Raw genomic sequence first — 17500 nt, 5'->3', positions numbered from 1 at the left:
CTGTCACCAACCAAGGAGGGCCTACAGCAGCACCTAGATCTTATGCACAGATTCTGTCAGACCTGGGCCCTGACAGTAAATCTCAGTAAGACCAAAATAATGGTGTTCCAAAAAAGGTCCAATCACCAGGACCACAAATACAAATTCCATCTAGACACTGTTGCCCTAGAGCACACAAAAAACTATACATAACTTGGCCTAAACATCAGCGCCACAGGTAACTTCCACAAAGCTGTGAACGATCTGAGAGACAAGGCAAGAAGGGCATTCTATGCCATCAAAAGGAACATAAATTTCAACATACCAATTAGGATTTGGCTAAAAATACTTGAATCAGTCATAGAGCCCATTGCCCTCTATGGTTGTGAGGTTCTGGGGTCCGCTCACCAACCAAGACTTCACAAAATGGGACAAACACCAAATTGAGACTCTGCACGCAGAATTCTGCAAAAAAAATCCTCCGTGTACAACGTAGAACACCAAATAATGCATGCAGAGCAGAATTAGGCCGATACCCTCTAATTATCAAAATCCAGAAAAGAGCTGTTAAATTCTATAACCACCTAAAAGGAAGCGATTCCCAAACCTTCCATAACAAAGCCATCACCTACAGTGAGATGAACATGGAGAAGAGTCCCCTAAGCAAGCTGGTCCTGGGGCTCTGTTCACAAACACAAACACACCCTACAGAGCCCCAGGACAGCAGCACAATTAGACCCAACCAAATCATGAGAAAACAAAAAGATAATTACTTGACACATTGGAAAGAATTTACAAAAAAACAGAGCAAACTAGAATGCTATTTGGCCCTACACAGAGAGTACACAGCGGCAGAATACCTGACCACTGTGACTGACCCAAAATTAAGGAAAGCTTTGACTATGTACAGACTCAGTGAGCATAGCCTTGCTATTGAGAAAGGCCGCCGTAGGCAGACATGGCTCTCAAGAGAAGACAGGCTATGTGCTCACTGCCCACAAAATGAGGTGGAAACTGAGCTGCACTTCCTAACCTCCTGCCCAATGTATGACCATATTAGAGAGACATATTTCCCTCAGATTACACAGACCCACAAAGAATTCGAAAACAAATCCAATTTTGATAAACTCCCATATCTACTGGGTGAAATTCCACATTGTGCCATCAAAGCAGCAAGATTTGTGACCTGTTGCCACGAGAAAAGGGCAACCAGTGAAGAACAAACCCCATTGTAAATACAACCCATATTTACGCTAATTTATTTTCCCTTGTGTACCTTAACCATTTGTACATTGTTAAAACACTGTATATATATAATATGACATTTGTAATGTCTTTATTGTTTTGAAACTTCTGTATGTGTAATGTTTACTGTTAATTTTTATTGTTTATTTCACTTTATATATTCACTTTATATATTATCTACCTCACTTGCTTTGGCAATGTTAACACATGTTTCCCATGCCAATAAAGCCCTTGAATTGAATTGAATTGAGAGAGAGAGAGATACAGAGACAGAGAGAGACAGAGAGATACAGAGACAGAGACAGAGAGAGATAGATACAGAGAGATACAGAGAGAGAGCGAGAGAGAGAGAAAGAGACAGAGAGATTCAGAGAGAGAGAGAGAGAGAGAGATACAGAGACAGAGACAGAGACAGAGAGATACAGAGACAGAGACAGAGAGAGAGAGAGAGATAGATACAGAGAGATACAGAGACAGAGAGAGAGAGAGAGAGAGAGAGAGAGACAGAGAGACAGAGAGATACAGAGACAGAGAGAGAGAGACAGAGAGAGAGAGAGAGAGAGAGAGAGAGAGAGAGAGACAGAGAGAGAGAGAGAAGAGATACAGAGACAGAGAGACAGAGAGATACAGAGAGAGAGAGAGAAAGAGATACAGAGACAGAGACAGAGAGATACAGAGACAGAGACAGAGAGAGAGAGAGAGATAGATACAGAGAGATACAGAGACAGAGAGAGAGATACAGAGACAGAGAGATTACTGTCCTTATCCTGCTTTAGAAACAACGTTAATCATGATCATACAGTGAAGTGCCCTCCTCTATTCAACACAATACACCTGACTCAACACAGCTACGATCCAGTCCTGACTAACTACGGACCAGTAACCTGAGTCATCCTACAGCACACATCCTCCCTCTAACATCCTAGCTCTTTCCTACCTGGACGGGGGAGAAGAGGAAGAGAGAGAAGCGACAACCATTCTGTCCCATGGCTTCTCCCAACAGCTTCTGTCTGAGCCGAGGGAGTCAGAGAGACTATGGTGATGTAAAGCTGCCTGCCAGCCTGTCAGAGAATGGCCTTGAGCTCTCTGTCTCTCTCTCTCATTCTCTCTCTCCCTCTCTCTCTCTTTGTCTTTGTCTCTCTTTCTCACTCTCTCTCTCTTTCCTTGAGCTCATTAGCTCATCAATGTCAGCCGATTGGAGAGTATTCAGGGATTTGGGCCCTCCCCCCCACCTCTCTCTCACTACTCACACGTGGATGGATGGGGATATTCATGAACTGACCGATACATACCACTAGGTGGCGGTTTTGTGTCAGCAATAAAATCCACAGCAAACCATTGTCAGCCTACTAACAAGACAGTACAGCTGTACACTGGTATCCTAAACTTGTCGTTTCCTCGGTTACACTACAACAAAACTGTAGTCCGTATGAATATAGACAGGTCGGCTGACAAACGTCACTCATCATGATGCAGATCGATAGAGCCAGAAGCCGTGTTATGATTCTGAACAGTCAAATAGCTTAGATGACAAGAAACTGCCATGTGGGGACTCGTAGGTGGCTTGTTTCAGCTAGTTTTCAGTTGTTTCTTGATACTATGACTTTGAGGTGTTTTGACTGATCTCATGTCTATGCTAATATGGCCATAATTCGCTGTAACAATCAAATCAAATCAAATGTATTTATATAGCCCTTCGTACATCAGCTGATATCTCAAAGTGCTGTACAGAAACCCAGCCTAAAACCCCAAACAGCAAGCAATGCAGGTGTAGAAGCACGGTGGCTAGGAAAAACTCCCTAGAAAGGCCAGAACCTAGGAAGAAACCTAGAGAGGAACCAGGCTATGAGGGGTGGCCAGTCCTCTTCTGGCTGTGCCGGGTGGAGATTATAACAGAACATGGCCAAGATGTTCAAATGTTCATAAATGACCAGCATGGTCAGTGTGCAGTATTTGATAGAAAACAAGTGCTCATTGGGCAAATGTATGTTTTCAATAAACATTTGGAGACAAAATCTAGTTTTGTTGTTGACAAAATTTCTTAGCCAACTCTGTCTGTTTTGCCCCATATTACACCTCTACTGGTCTCTGTGTCAGACAGAGATCTCTAGAGCACCTCTACTGGTCTCTGTGTCAGACAGAGTTCTCTAGAGCACCTCTACTGGTCTCTGTGTCAGACAGAGTTCTCTAGAGCACCTCTACTGGTCTCTGTGTCAGACAGAGTTCTCTAGAGCACCTCTACTGGTCTCTGTGTCAGACAGAGTTCTCTAGAGCACCTCTACTGGTCTCTGTGTCAAACAGAGTTCTCTAGAGCACCTCTACTGGTCTCTGAGTCAGACAGAGTTCTCTAGAGCACCTCTACTGGTCTCTGAGTCAGACAGAGTTCTCTAGAGCACATCTACTGGTCTCTGAGTCAGACAGAGTTCTCTAGAGCACCTCTACTGGTCTCTGTGTCAAACAGAGTTCTCTAGAGCACCTCTACTGGTCTCTGAGTCAGACAGAGTTTATTTACCTTTATTTAACTAGGCAAGTCAGTTAAGAACAAATTGCCTGTTCAGGGGCAGAACGACAGAACGACATACCTTGTCAGCTCAGGTTACTTGTCACCTTCCGGTTACTAGTCCAACACTCTAACCACTAGGCTACCCTGCCGCCCCAGTTCTCTAGAGCACCTCTACTGGTTTCTGAGTCAGACAGAGATCTCTAGAGCATTTAGAATAAACATGCAGAGTAGAAAGTTGGCTTCAGATTTTGACCGCAAGACAAGGATCAGGATATCCTGTTTCTTAAGAGAAGCCTAAACTCAGACACGGTGAACAAGGCTAAAACATGCCAACTCAGAGAGATAAAGCCTTGGTTGTTTCCTGCTACAACATCTACTAAAAGGATTCATTTTGTTTTGAGGCGCATTGAAAAAAAACTATTCTGTAAGAGTGATTTGAAAGTGCAAACAAAAGCTGGTACCAGATCTTAATATGTTTTTGTTAATTTCAGTCAACTTCTCAAACTATATCTTTGTCAGATCTGAGACCAGCTAGGCCGAGACATGGACAGCAACACACAGACAGTGATACACTGACCTGCAGCTTCTCGATGAGGGGGGAACTCTTGGAGGTCTTCATCTTGAATTTGGGGGGGTGTGGAGAGACGATGCTGGGTTTCTATGGACACGACAGACACCAAAGAGTTAACAGAGACGGTTGCCACTATAAGGCCAAGATAGGGACGACAGAGACAGACCACTAGAACGAAATCCCCAGAAAGAAGACAACTAACAGACCAAAAACATCACTCAGGCACGCTTGACATTTAAAGGTAATTTTCAGGTCTTTGTTTCAAAAAGGGGAATTTCCTCGTAGCCAAATCAGCATTTTCCATTTTTTCATAATTGCAACATGACATTTTATGTCTAAAACAGAAAGTTGACAACTTCTACCTCCAGTTCCCCGTGGTCATGTTTCACGTCGTGAAGCTGCAGGAAGCATGGAGGAGGCCTCCTTTTAACAGGCTTCCTCTGCAACACAATGACAGAATAGTTAATAACATACAAATACAGGCATTCAGATAAAACTTCAGGCATTCAGATACAAATACAGGCATTCAGATACAAATACAGGCATTCAGATACAAATACAGGCATTCAGATACAAATACAGGCATTCAGATACAAATACAGGCATTCAGATACAAATACAGGCATTCAGATACAAATACAGGCATTCAGATACAAATACAGGCATTCAGATACAAATACAGGCATTCAGATACAAATACAGGCATTCAGATAAAACTTCAGGCATTCAGATAAAACTTCAGGCATTCAGATACAAATACAGGCATTCAGATACAAATACAGGCATTCAGATACAAATACAGGCATTCAGATACAAATACAGGCATTCAGATACAAATACAGGCATTCAGATACAAATACAGGCATTCAGATACAAATACAGGCATTCAGATAAAACTTCAGGCATTCAGATACAAATACAGGCATTCAGATACAAATACAGGCATTCAGATACAAATACAGGCATTCAGATAAAACTTCAGGCATTCAGATAAAACTTCAGGCATTCAGATACAAATACAGGCATTCAGATACAAATACAGGCATTCAGATACAAATACAGGCATTCAGATACAAATACAGGCATTCAGATACAAATACAGGCATTCAGATAAAACTTCAGGCATTCAGATACAAATACAGGCAGTCAGATAAAACTTCAGGCATTCAGATACAAATACAGGCATTCAGATACAAATACAGGCATTCAGATACAAATACAGGCATTCAGATACAAATACAGGCATTCAGATACAAACAGGCATTCAGATACAAATACAGGCATTCAGATAAAACTTCAGGCATTCAGATACAAATACAGGCATTCAGATAAAACTTCAGGCATTCAGATACAAATACAGGCATTCAGATACAAATACAGGCATTCAGATACAAATACAGGCATTCAGATACAAATACAGGCATTCTGGCATTGGTAACCTCTATACTAGTGTTGTCACGATACCAGGATTAGTATCACAGTATAATACAATGCAAACTGCATTGCTACAGATGCTGGTCTGATACCCGTGCCAGCCGCGACCGGGAGACCCATGAGGCGACGGTGGGCTTTTGGTTTCTCTCTCTCTAAAAACAGAAATAAATCATTCTAAATAACAAACTGCCTTTATTTACAAATTAGTAATAATGTCCCAGTCCATGTTGAAGAATTGCCTTTTTCTCACTCACTCTAGGTTATTTGAAATCAAAATCATCTCCAAAATAGGGTTATTTTTTTAAACAAAGCGATTATTATTATTATCATTAATTAATTTAGAATTATATAAAAGCCCCTTAGATATTAATTTAGAATTCTCCAATCCTTTAAATCTAATTATTGGTGGAGAGTCACCTTATTGAAAAAAATATATCTCTGATAGACCGTAGGACTACCTTAGGCAACATGCGTCTCACTAGTGTTGAGTAATGTGCTGTTAAAAGTGGTGTAGGTCTTATTTATCTAAAGAGCATATTGAAGTTAGAAGCAATAGGATTTGAAGCAATTGCCTACCCGCTGTGGTCAACTATTTCAGCATCGTTTCGCACTGCTCTGAGACAAGCATGGGGACTGGTCTTGATAAATCAATGAGATTTTTATTTTCACTGAATCTCCGTTTGAGTATTGGTTAGACTACAATTATGGTGTGGAAATGTTATGCTCTTAGCACTGTAGCCTGCTCCCGCCCGTACGTTGTACAGCGCCATATTTTCCTAACAGAAACTCTGAGGGTTTTGTTTTTCTTGGAACAGAAACACTATAATATTAATCAAAATAATTAAGCTACATTTCTTAAAATCAATCCCATATACTATGTTCTTACAAAAAAAGGTTTTCAATTCTCTAGTACAGCCACTATTGAAGGCTTGTCAAATGCTTCTCAAAGATGCCCTCTAGTGGTCAAACTAGCACTAACTAGCATTAATGGTAACAATGGCTGACAATTAAATAACGTGCCATAGAATTCTGCAGCAGCCTTCAAGGTGTGCTGCAGTATGACGCAACTTTTACAGGAAGAAACACGGTGCCATCACAATACTCAATACTAAAACGATACCACGGGAAAACGAGAAGGTGTATTAGCCAAAGTCATAGAATGGCACTTGATCCAGAAAGATCTTTTGAGTTCAATACATTTGAAATGTTTGATGTCAATTTTTCCACAGAGAGACAGCCATGTATGGATTAATGAATCAATTATACAATCAATTTGACTACATAATATTATGGTCCTAATTTATTTGGATGGTAAATCTCGATCTATTGATAAATAAAAGGTGTAGCCTAGGCCTATTCAAAATCCAGGTGAATCCCTATTCAGTAGGAGTGTGTGGATGCATGGAGTTATTGAGCTTGTGTGGGCTCATTTCATGGTGCTACAGATGAGACTTTCCATACGGGGACTTATTTTACTGTTACTGATCAACAACTTTTTTTTTAATAAAAGTGTGCACTGTCCCTTTAAGACCCAATGATGTAATGCACACAGCGAGAAAGAGAGGAGCGATGTGACTGAGGCAAGGGCGAGGTAGTGAATGAATAACAATTTTGGGGGGGGGGCAACGACTATAGTTTTTAAGTGACAATCAGCAACTTTGAAATCAGCATACTTTGCGTTATGGTTCTGCATATTATCACAAACAAAGTACAAGGGTAGTGAATTGATGTTAGCTTCAGCTGCAAGCTAGCAAGGAAAGTTAGCCTAGCTGGAAGCTACCGGTATCTTCTGTTCTTGTATTGTAAAGTCTTCTGGTGAACAGAAATTAACAATTGCAAAATTTCTACATTGCATTATTCAAGTGTGTTCAATTCTGTGTAGAATGAGAGAGGAGATAACATGACACAGTCCAGACTCCCAGTGGTTCCTCAGGACAGACTAGAGTCAGTATGAGAGAGGAGATGGTTCCTCAGGACAGACTCCCAGTGGTTCCTCAGGACAGACTCCCAGTGGTTCCTCAGGACAGACTCCCAGAGGTTCCTCAGTCCAGACTCCCAGAGGTTCCTCAGGACAGACTCCCGGAGGTTCCTCAGGACAGACTCCCGGAGGTTCCTCAGGACAGACTCCCAGAGGTCCCTCAGGACAGACTCCCAGAGGTCCCTCAGGACAGACTCCCAGAGGTCCCTCAGGACAGACTCCCAGAGGTCCCTCAGGACAGACTCCCAGAGGTCCCTCAGGACAGACTCCCAGAGGTTCCTCAGGACAGACTCCCAAAGGTTCCTCAGGACAGACTCCCAGAGGTTCCTCAGGACAGACTCCCAGAGGTTCCTCAGGACAGACTCCCAGAGGTTCCTCAGGACAGACTCCCAGAGGTTCCTCAGGACAGACTCCCAGAGGTTCCTCAGGACAGACTCCCAGAGGTTCCTCAGGACAGACTCCCAGAGGTTCCTCAGGACAGACTCCCAGAGGTTCCTCAGGACAGACTCCCAGAGGTTCCTCAGGACAGACTCCCAGAGGTTCCTCAGGACAGACTCCCAGAGGTTCCTCAGGACAGACTCCCAGAGGTTCCTCAGGACAGACTCCCAGTGGCTCCTCAGGACAGACCAGAGCTAGCAATGAGTCCAGGTGGAACAGGCACGGTGTCTCGTGCTTTAAAGGGGACATCAGCTGCGCTGACAGATTGATCCTCTCTCAATCAGTAGACAACGTGAGAGACATTTAATAAAAATATCCAAAGTAACAAAAATAATTGTACCGAACCGTTTTTTCCCCTTCAATGTTTTAGCATTTAAAAAGTACAAGAAGTTTTGAATATACAGTGCCTTGCGAAAGTATTCGGCCCCCTTGACCTTTGCGACCTTTTGCCACATTTCAGGCTTCAAACATAAAGATATAAAACTGTATTTATTTGTGAAGAATCAACAACAAGTGGGACACAATCATGAAGTGGAACGACATTTATTGGATATTTCAAACTTTTTAACAAATCCAAAACTGAAAAATTGGGCGTGCAAAATTATTCAGCCCCCTTAAGTTAATACTTTGTAGCGCCACCTTTTGCTGCGATTACAGCTGTAGGTCGCTTGGGGTATGTCTCTATCAGTTTTTCACATCGAGAGACCGAAAAATTTTCCCATTCCTCCTTGCAAAACAGCTCAAGCTCAGTGAGGTTGGATGGAGAGCATTTGTGAACAGCAGTTTTCAGTTCTTTCCACAGATTCTCGATTGGATTCAGGTCTGGACTTTGACTTGGCCATTCTAACACCTGGATATGTTTATTTTTGAACCATTCCATTGTAGATTTTGCTTTATGTTTTGGATCATTGTCTGGTTGGAAGACAAATCTCCGTCCCAGTCTCAGGTCTTTTGCAGACTCCATCAGGTTTTCTTCCAGAATGGTCCTGTATTTGGCTCCATCCATCTTCCCATCAATTTTAACCATCTTCCCTGTCCCTGCTGAAGAAAAGCAGGCCCAAACCATGATGCTGCCACCACCATGTTTGACAGTGGGGATGGTGTGTTCAGGGTGATGAGCTGTGTTGCTTTTACGTCAAACATAACGTTTTGCATTGTTGCCAAAAAGTTCAATTTTGGTTTCATCTGACCAGAGCACCTTCTTCCACATGTTTGGTGTGTCTCCCAGGTGGCTTGTGGCAAACTTTAAACAACACTTTTTATGGATATCTTTAAGAAATGGCTTTCTTCTTGCCACTCTTCCATAAAGGCCAGATTTGTGCAATATACGACTGACTGTTGTCCTATGGACAGAGTCTCCCACCTCAGCTGTAGATCTCTGCAGTTCATCCAGAGTGATCATGGGCCTCTTGGCTGCATCTCTGATCAGTCTTCTCCTTGTATGAGCTGAAAGTTTAGAGGGACGGCCAGGTCTTGGTAGATTTGCAGTGGTCTGATACTCCTTCCATTTCAATATTATCGCTTGCACAGTGCTCCTTGGGATGTTTAAAGCTTGGGAAATCTTTTTGTATCCAAATCCGGCTTTAAACTTCTTCACAACAGTATCTCGGACCTGCCTGGTGTGTTCCTTGTTCTTCATGATGCTCTCTGCGCTTTTAACGGACCTCTGAGACTATCACAGTGCAGGTGCATTTATACGGAGACTTGATTACACACAGGTGGATTGTATTTATCATCATTAGTCATTTAGGTCAACATTGGATCATTCAGAGATCCTCACTGAACTTCTGGAGAGAGTTTGCTGCACTGAAAGTAAAGGGGCTGAATAATTTTGCACGCCCAATTTTTCAGTTTTTGATTTGTTAAAAAGTTTGAAATATCCAATAAATGTCGTTCCACTTCATGATTGTGTCCCACTTGTTGTTGATTCTTCACAAAAAATACAGTTTTATATCTTTGTTTGAAGCCTGAAATGTGGCAAAAGGTCGCAAAGTTCAAGGGGGCCGAATACTTTCGCAAGGCACTGTACTAATCAACACCAGTCTATACCTCCATTACAGAGGATAAACCAGTGAGTTAACCATCAACGACAGAGAAGGAGACAGACAGACATGACAACTTTACCACAGAACTAGACTGAGAAGCTATCTAGGAACTTTACCTCGTCGTGCGGAGTCGGCGTCGGCATGACGTGATCTTTGAATCTCCCGGCCAACTCGGCCACCGAAGACTTGACCGATGAGTCCTTCTGAAACACAAAAAGGGTCATACATTCAGCAACATAGAAACACCGTCACGAACATTACCTTTGGCATCGCCGCGAGCCGAGAAAGTACTCTGGACCCCGGTGCCTTCCGTTGAGGAGGAGGTGGTCCAACCTTCTGGATTTTCTTCGGAAGCATTTTGATCTCTCCCCAAATACAGAGCTGTGATTGTGGTTCTATCTGTCCACAGGAAGAGAGACAAGGCATCCCAGACACAGCTGGCCAACATCATACTGCTGCATCTGCATGGGACATGACATCAGGGTCTTTGTCTTGGCCTTCAGCCTTATCATCTTATCACTGGTTGTGTTGGCCTCTCTCTCTATCTACCTCTGCCATTATTTTCTCTCAGCTGCCCCCTCCTCCTCCTCCTCCTCCTCATCATCCTCTCCCCCTCTACAGTCAACTCCCACTACTCGCATGCTGATTTCTGGGTCTGACTCCTCAATGCTTTCTCTGTTCTCATCTGATGGCTATTAGGTCATTCCTGATATCTGTACAGCAGGGAGTGATACGGTGGTTTCTGTTTGGTGACCGAAGGCCCGGAGAGGCTTGAACGTACCCCAGCATGTATTCTATCAGCCCCAAATGGTACCCTATTCCCATATAGTGCACTATGTAGGTGCCATTTGAGACCCAATCTACATCTTCAAAAACACAACACTACTGTTGTCCATTTAGATTCCCAGTTCCCATAACTGATAGGACAAGCTCAGCGTGCTTTGGAGGCTTTTGATTGGCCAAGTTGTTTGTAGCATGAAAGGGAATGTGAATTGTTGAAATATTCTGACGACCTCTCTCTGCCTGTTAGAGAACGGCCTTGAGCCCTCTCTGCCTGTTGGAGAACAGCCTTGAGCTCTCTCTGCCTGTTAGAGAACGGCCTTGAGCTCTCTCTGCCTGTTAGAGAACGGCCTTGAGCTCTCTCTGCCTGTTAGAGAACGGCCTTGAGCTCTCTCTGCCTGTTAGAGAACAGCCTTGAGCTCTCTCTGCCTGTTAGAGAACAGCCTTGAGCTCTCTCTGCCTGTTAGAGAACGGCCTTGAGCTCTCTCTGCCTGTTAGAGAACAGCCTTGAGCTCTCTCTAGTCCATTAGTTCTGTTCACGGAAACACATATCTCCCACCACATTCTTAACAACAGTCCCAGATATACACACAACATTCCACTTTAATCACACTTTATTTTTCTTCTCTCCCCATTCCTCCCCCTCTCTCTCCCCTTCCATCTCTCCCCCTATCCTCCTCTCTCAGAATGACATCACCCATCTCTCTCCCTCCACCCAGTTGTATTACGCCATCATGGACTGACTGACTGAAGAGAGAGAGAGAGAGAGAGAGAGAGAGAGAGAGAGAGAGAGAGAGAGAGAGAGAGAGAGAGAGAGAGAGAGAGAGAGAGAGAGAGATACAGAGAGAGAGAGAGACAGAGAGACAGAGATACAGAGAGAGAGAGAGACAGAGAGTGTGTGTGTTAATGCCACTCAGTGCCTCCCTTTCTGGGTCTGGTCCACAACCCAGTCCTTTAACGTCCTTTCCTGAGCCTGATGTTTTTTTCCCTCCCTGATATATCTAGCTCACTGGGGAGACCCCCCTGGGGAGACCCCCCAGCCTCAACCTTCATTTAGTGGCACCTGATTGTTGAACACGGTTCCTGTGTGTGTGGAAAACTAAGCTCCTCTATAGTTCAGACCTGAGAGACAAAAACAACAAGGAGAAACTGTTTTATTCAACATTCAGTTAGTTGTTCTGATTGGACTGACGCAGAGCTGGAGGGGTTCTGACAACAAGCACAGGAATAGAATGGAGTACTAGCCCACCACACACACGCCATTCAGAGACAGAGCCTTGTGTTCTCTCTAGAAAGTAATAGATTATTTCTGTAAGACAACCAACCCAGTTATAGATTAACTTTGTTTCAGTCAGCTGATACTCAGCTGAGCTCTGGCCAAGAACAGAAGAGGAGAAGATAACAGGAGGAGAACAGAGGGGAGCAGAGGAGAAGAGAGGAGAAGAGAGGAGAAGATAACAGAGGAGAGGAGAAGAGAGGAGAACAGAGGAGAGGAGAAGAGGAGAGGAGAACAGAGGAGAGGAGAGGAGAAGAGGAGAACAGAGGAGAGGAGAACAGAGGAGAGGAGAAGACAACAGAGGACAAGAGAACAGAGGAGAAGACGACAGAGGAGAGGAGAAGACAACAGAGGAGAGGAGAACAGAGGAGAAGACAACAGAGGAGAAGACAACAGAGGAGAAGACAACAGAGGAGAAGACAACAGAACAGAGGAGAAGAGAGGAGAACAGAGGAGAGGAGAGGAGAACAGAGAAGAGAGGAGAACAGAGGAGAAGAGAGGAGAAGACAACAGAGGAGAGGAGAAGAAGAGAAGACAACAGAGGAGAGGAGAACAGAGAAGAGAGGAGAACAGAGGAGAAGAGAGGAGAAGACAACAGAGGAGAAGAGAGGAGAAGACAACAGAGGAGAGGAGAAGACAACAGAGGACAAGACAACAGAGGAGAGGAGAAGACAACAGAGGACAAGAGAACAGAGGAGAAGACAATAGAGGAGAAGCCAACAGAGGACAACAGAACAGAGGAGAAGAGAGGAGAAGACAACAGAGGAGAGGAGAACAGAGAAGAGAGGAGAACAGAGGAGAAGAGAGGAGAAGACAACAGAGGAGAAGACAACAGAACAGAGGAGAAGAGAGGAGAAGACAACAGAGGAGAGGAGAACAGAGAAGAGAGGAGAACAGAGGAGAAGAGAGGAGAAGACAACAGAGGAGAGGAGAAGACAACAGAGGACAAGAGAACAGAGGAGAAGACAACAGAGGAGAAGCCAACAGAAGACAACAGAACAGAGGAGAGGAGAGGAGAACAGAGGAGAAGACAACAGAGGAGAAGAGGAGAACAGAGGAGAAGACAACAGAGGAGAAGAGGAGAACAGAGGAGAAGACAACAGAGGAGAAGAGGAGAACAGAGAAGAAGACAAGACAACAGAGGAGAAAAGACAACAGAGGAGAAGAGGAGACAAGACAACAGAGGTGAAGACAAGACAACAGAGGTGAAGAGGAGAACAAGACAACAGAGGAGAAGAGGAGAAAAGACAACAGAGGAGAAGAGGAGAAAAGACAACAGAGGAGAAGAGGAGAAAAGACAACAGAGGAGAAGAGGAGAAAAGACAACAGAGGAGAAGAGGAGAAAAGACAACAGAGGAGAAGAGGAGAAGAGAAGAGAAGAGAGGAGAGGAGAACAGAGAAGAGAAGTGTGGGAAACAACTTACTGTCCCAGCAGGGGAGAGCAGAACAGGGTCAGTCCAGGGAGAAGCTCTATTTTAGGGGACCAAGGCCTGGGAACAAGCCTCGAGGCACTCAACATGGTCTGGATCACTGGTCTGGACGTGACCCCTGACCTCTGAGGTCTGAGGAGATCTGTCCACTCTAAAGACCCTGTCCTCTCTTCTATTCCTTCTGAGGGTCTAAAGTAGTGCACTATATAGGGAATCGGGTCTAAAGTAGTACACGAGGTTAACGAGATACAAGCTATTAACGAATCCCTGACCTCGCTCTGTTTTCCCCCTCACACGGCCTGTTGTTTACAGTATGAGGCTTGGCCAATAAAGACAGAGACTCGGTACGCACGCAGACATTACATGTATGGAGATACAACCTAATGACTCCAGTCAGACATTACATGTATGGAGATACAACCTAATGACTCCAGTCAGACATTACATGTATGGAGATACAACCTAATGACTCCAGTCAGACATTACATGTATGGAGATACAACCTAATGACTCCAGTCAGACATTACATGTATGGAGATACAACCTAATGACTCCAGTCAGACATGCAGTGAATGATCCAGCTGACCCTGGGAAAGGTCAACATTACGATGCCTGGCTTCGTCTACCGATCATCTCTATTCCTGAACCATGAAGATCCAAGAACATGACACTGTAACCCCTGGCGCGCGCACACACACACACACACACACACACACACACACACACACACACACACACACACACACACACACACACACACACACACACACACACACACACACACACACACACACACACACTGTAACCCCTGGCGCGCGCACACACACACACACACACACGTAAACACTGTAACCCCTGGCGCGCGCACACACACACACACACACACACACACACGTAAACACTGTAACCCCTGGCGCGCGCACACACACACACACACACAAACACTGTAACCCCTGGCGCGCGCACACACACGCAACACACACACACACACACACACACACACACACACACACACACACACACACACACACACACACACACACACACACAAACCCCTGGCGCGCGCACACACACACACACACACGTAAACACTGTAACCCCTGGCACGCACACACACACACACACACGTAAACACTGTAACCCCTGGCGCGCGCACACACACACACACACGTAAACACTGTAACCCCTGGCGCGCGCACACACACACACGTAAACACTGTAACCCCTGGCACGCGCACACACACACACACACACACAACACACACACACGTAAACACTGTAACCCCTGGCGCGCGCACACACACACACACACGTAAACACTGCCCCTGGCGCGCGCACGCACACACACACACACACACACACACACACACACACACACGTAAACACTGTAACCCCTGGCGCGCACACACACACACACAAGTAAACACTGTAACCCCTGGCACACACACACACACACACACACACACACACACACACACACACACGTAAACACTGTAACCCCTGGCGCGCGCACACACACACACACACGTAAACACTGTAACCCCTGGCGCGCGCACACACACACACACACACACACACACGTAAACACTGTAACCCCTGGCGCACACACACACACACACACACACACACACACACACACACACACACACACACACACACACACACGTAAACACTGTAACCCCTGGCGCACACACACACACACACACACACACATACACACACACACACACACACACACACACACACACACACACACGTAAACACTAACTCTGAGACTGTATCTGCTTGCCGAGTCCAGGTGGTGGTTCAAGTCCAGCTGACGTGATCTGTCGCTGTCGGAGAGTTAATGCCATGATTCAGGTGATGATTAATATCATGATTCAGGTGATGATTAACACAATGATCTACCACCCCTCCCTGTACTAATCTTAGATAAGCTTTGAAATTTCTCTGAGAAAACTGAGAAAGCAGTCTAGCAATTTCACAAGCAAATAAAAGAGAGCTACCATATCCCAGCTGTCCAGCAGGGTGCTGTTGCCGTGGTCTACGTTCTGGGCTAGGGTGCTGTTGTCCCGACTACGTTCTGGGCTAGGGTGCTGTTGTCCTGGTCTACGTTCTGGGCTAGGGTGCTGTTGTCCCGACTACGTTCTGGGATAGGGTGCTGTTGTCCTGGTCTACGTTCTGGGCTAGGGTGCTGTTGTCCCGACTACGTTCTGGTCTACGTTCTGGGCTAGGGTGCTGTTGTCCCGACTACGTTCTGGGCTAGGGTGCTGTTGTCCTGGTCTACGTTCTGGGCTAGGGTGCTGTTGTCCCGACTACGTTCTGGGATAGGGTGCTGTTGTCCTGGTCTACGTTCTGGGCTAGGGTGCTGTTGTCCCGACTACGTTCTGGTCTACGTTCTGGGCTAGGGTGCTGTTGTCCCGACTACGTTCTGGGCTAGGGTGCTGTTGTCCTGGTCTACGTTCTGGGCTAGGGTGCTGTTGTCCTGGTCTACGTTCTGGGCTAGGGTGCTGTTGTCCTGGTCTATGGTCTGGGCTATGGTGCTGTTGTCCTGGTCTATGTTCTGGGCTAGGGTGCTGTTGTCCTGGTCTATGTTCTGGGCTTAATGGATGGTCTGGATCTGGCCTGTGTTCTCTCCAATCAGAAGGGCCACAGAACACCTGATCCAAAGTCAGCCAACACTGAAAAACAGTACACACACACACACCGTCCGTTTTCATTCAGGTTAGGCTCCAACTTGTTAAAACTGGTCAGAGAGCAGACAGCCACCTTCTCTCTCTCTCTCTCCACCTCTCTGTCCAGGAAAACATGAGGGTGTTTTTGGATTGGCCTTCCTCTTTCCTCTCTCTGAATATCTCACTTTTCCACAACATTCATTCACAGGTTGCTTGTTTGTCTGACACGTGTGTGAGTGAGTGAGTGAGTGAGTGAGTGAGTGAGTGAGTGAGTGAGTGAGTGAGTGATCCACCTCTACGCAGACGACACCATTCTGGATACTTCTGGCCCTTCTTTGGACACTGTGTTAACAACCCTCCAGACGAGCTTCAATGCCATACAACACTCCTTCCGTGGCCTCCAACTGCTCTTAAACACTAGTACAACCAAATGCATGCTTTTCAACCGTTCGCTGCCCACACCCGCCCAACCAGCATCACTACTCTGGACGGCTCTGACTTAGAATATGTGGACATCTACAAATACCTAGGTGTCTGGTTAGACTGTAAACTCTCCTTCCAGACCCACATCAAACATCTCCAATCCAAAATGTAATCTAGAATGGGCTTACTATGCGTGTCCTGTCAGGTCTGAACCAGACTAGTGTGTCGTATCAGGTCTGAACCAGACTATAGTGTGTCGTATCAGGTCTGATCCAGACTATAGTGTGTCCTATCAGGTCTGAACCAGACTATAGTGTGTCGTGTCAGGTCTGATCCAGACTATAGTGTGTCCCATCAGGTCTGAACCAGACTATAGTGTGTCCTATCAGGTCTGATCCAGACTATAGCGTGTCCTATCAGGTCTGATCCAGACTATAGTGTGTCGTGTCAGGTCTGATCCAGACTATAGTGTGTCCCATCAGGTCTGAACCAGACTATAGTGTGTCGTCTCAGGTCTGAACCAGACTATAGTGTGTCCTGTCAGGTCTGAACCAGACTATAGTGTGTCGTATCAGGTCTGAACCAGGCTATAACTTGTCGCATCAGGTCTGAACCAGGCTATAACATGTCGTATCAGGTCTGAACCAGGCTATAGTGTGTCGTATCAGGTCTGAACCAGGCTATAACTTGTCGCATCAGGTCTGAACCAGGCTATAACAGGTC

At 45.3% G+C, this 17500-nt stretch overlaps 1 protein-coding gene across 1 annotated transcript in view; it reads right to left on the bottom strand.

The window, feature by feature from the left end:
- Positions 1-17500, bottom strand: part of zgc:153184 (uncharacterized protein LOC751652 homolog) — a 56500-nt gene that overhangs the window by 20998 nt on the left and 18002 nt on the right. Inside the window, exons 2-4 of the mRNA XM_042296526.1 lie at positions 10310-10396; positions 4661-4738; positions 4305-4385 (exon numbers count right to left, since the gene is read on the bottom strand). Of these exons, the coding sequence (XP_042152460.1) occupies positions 4305-4385; positions 4661-4738; positions 10310-10396 (246 nt within the window). The remainder of the gene's footprint in view (positions 1-4304; positions 4386-4660; positions 4739-10309; positions 10397-17500) is intronic.

Source organism: Oncorhynchus tshawytscha, linkage group LG13, assembly GCF_018296145.1.
Source record: "Oncorhynchus tshawytscha isolate Ot180627B linkage group LG13, Otsh_v2.0, whole genome shotgun sequence".
Lineage (NCBI taxonomy): Eukaryota > Metazoa > Chordata > Actinopteri > Salmoniformes > Salmonidae > Oncorhynchus > Oncorhynchus tshawytscha.
The sequence above is the reverse complement of the archived record's forward strand: the minus strand, read 5'-3'. Positions and strand labels throughout refer to the sequence as shown.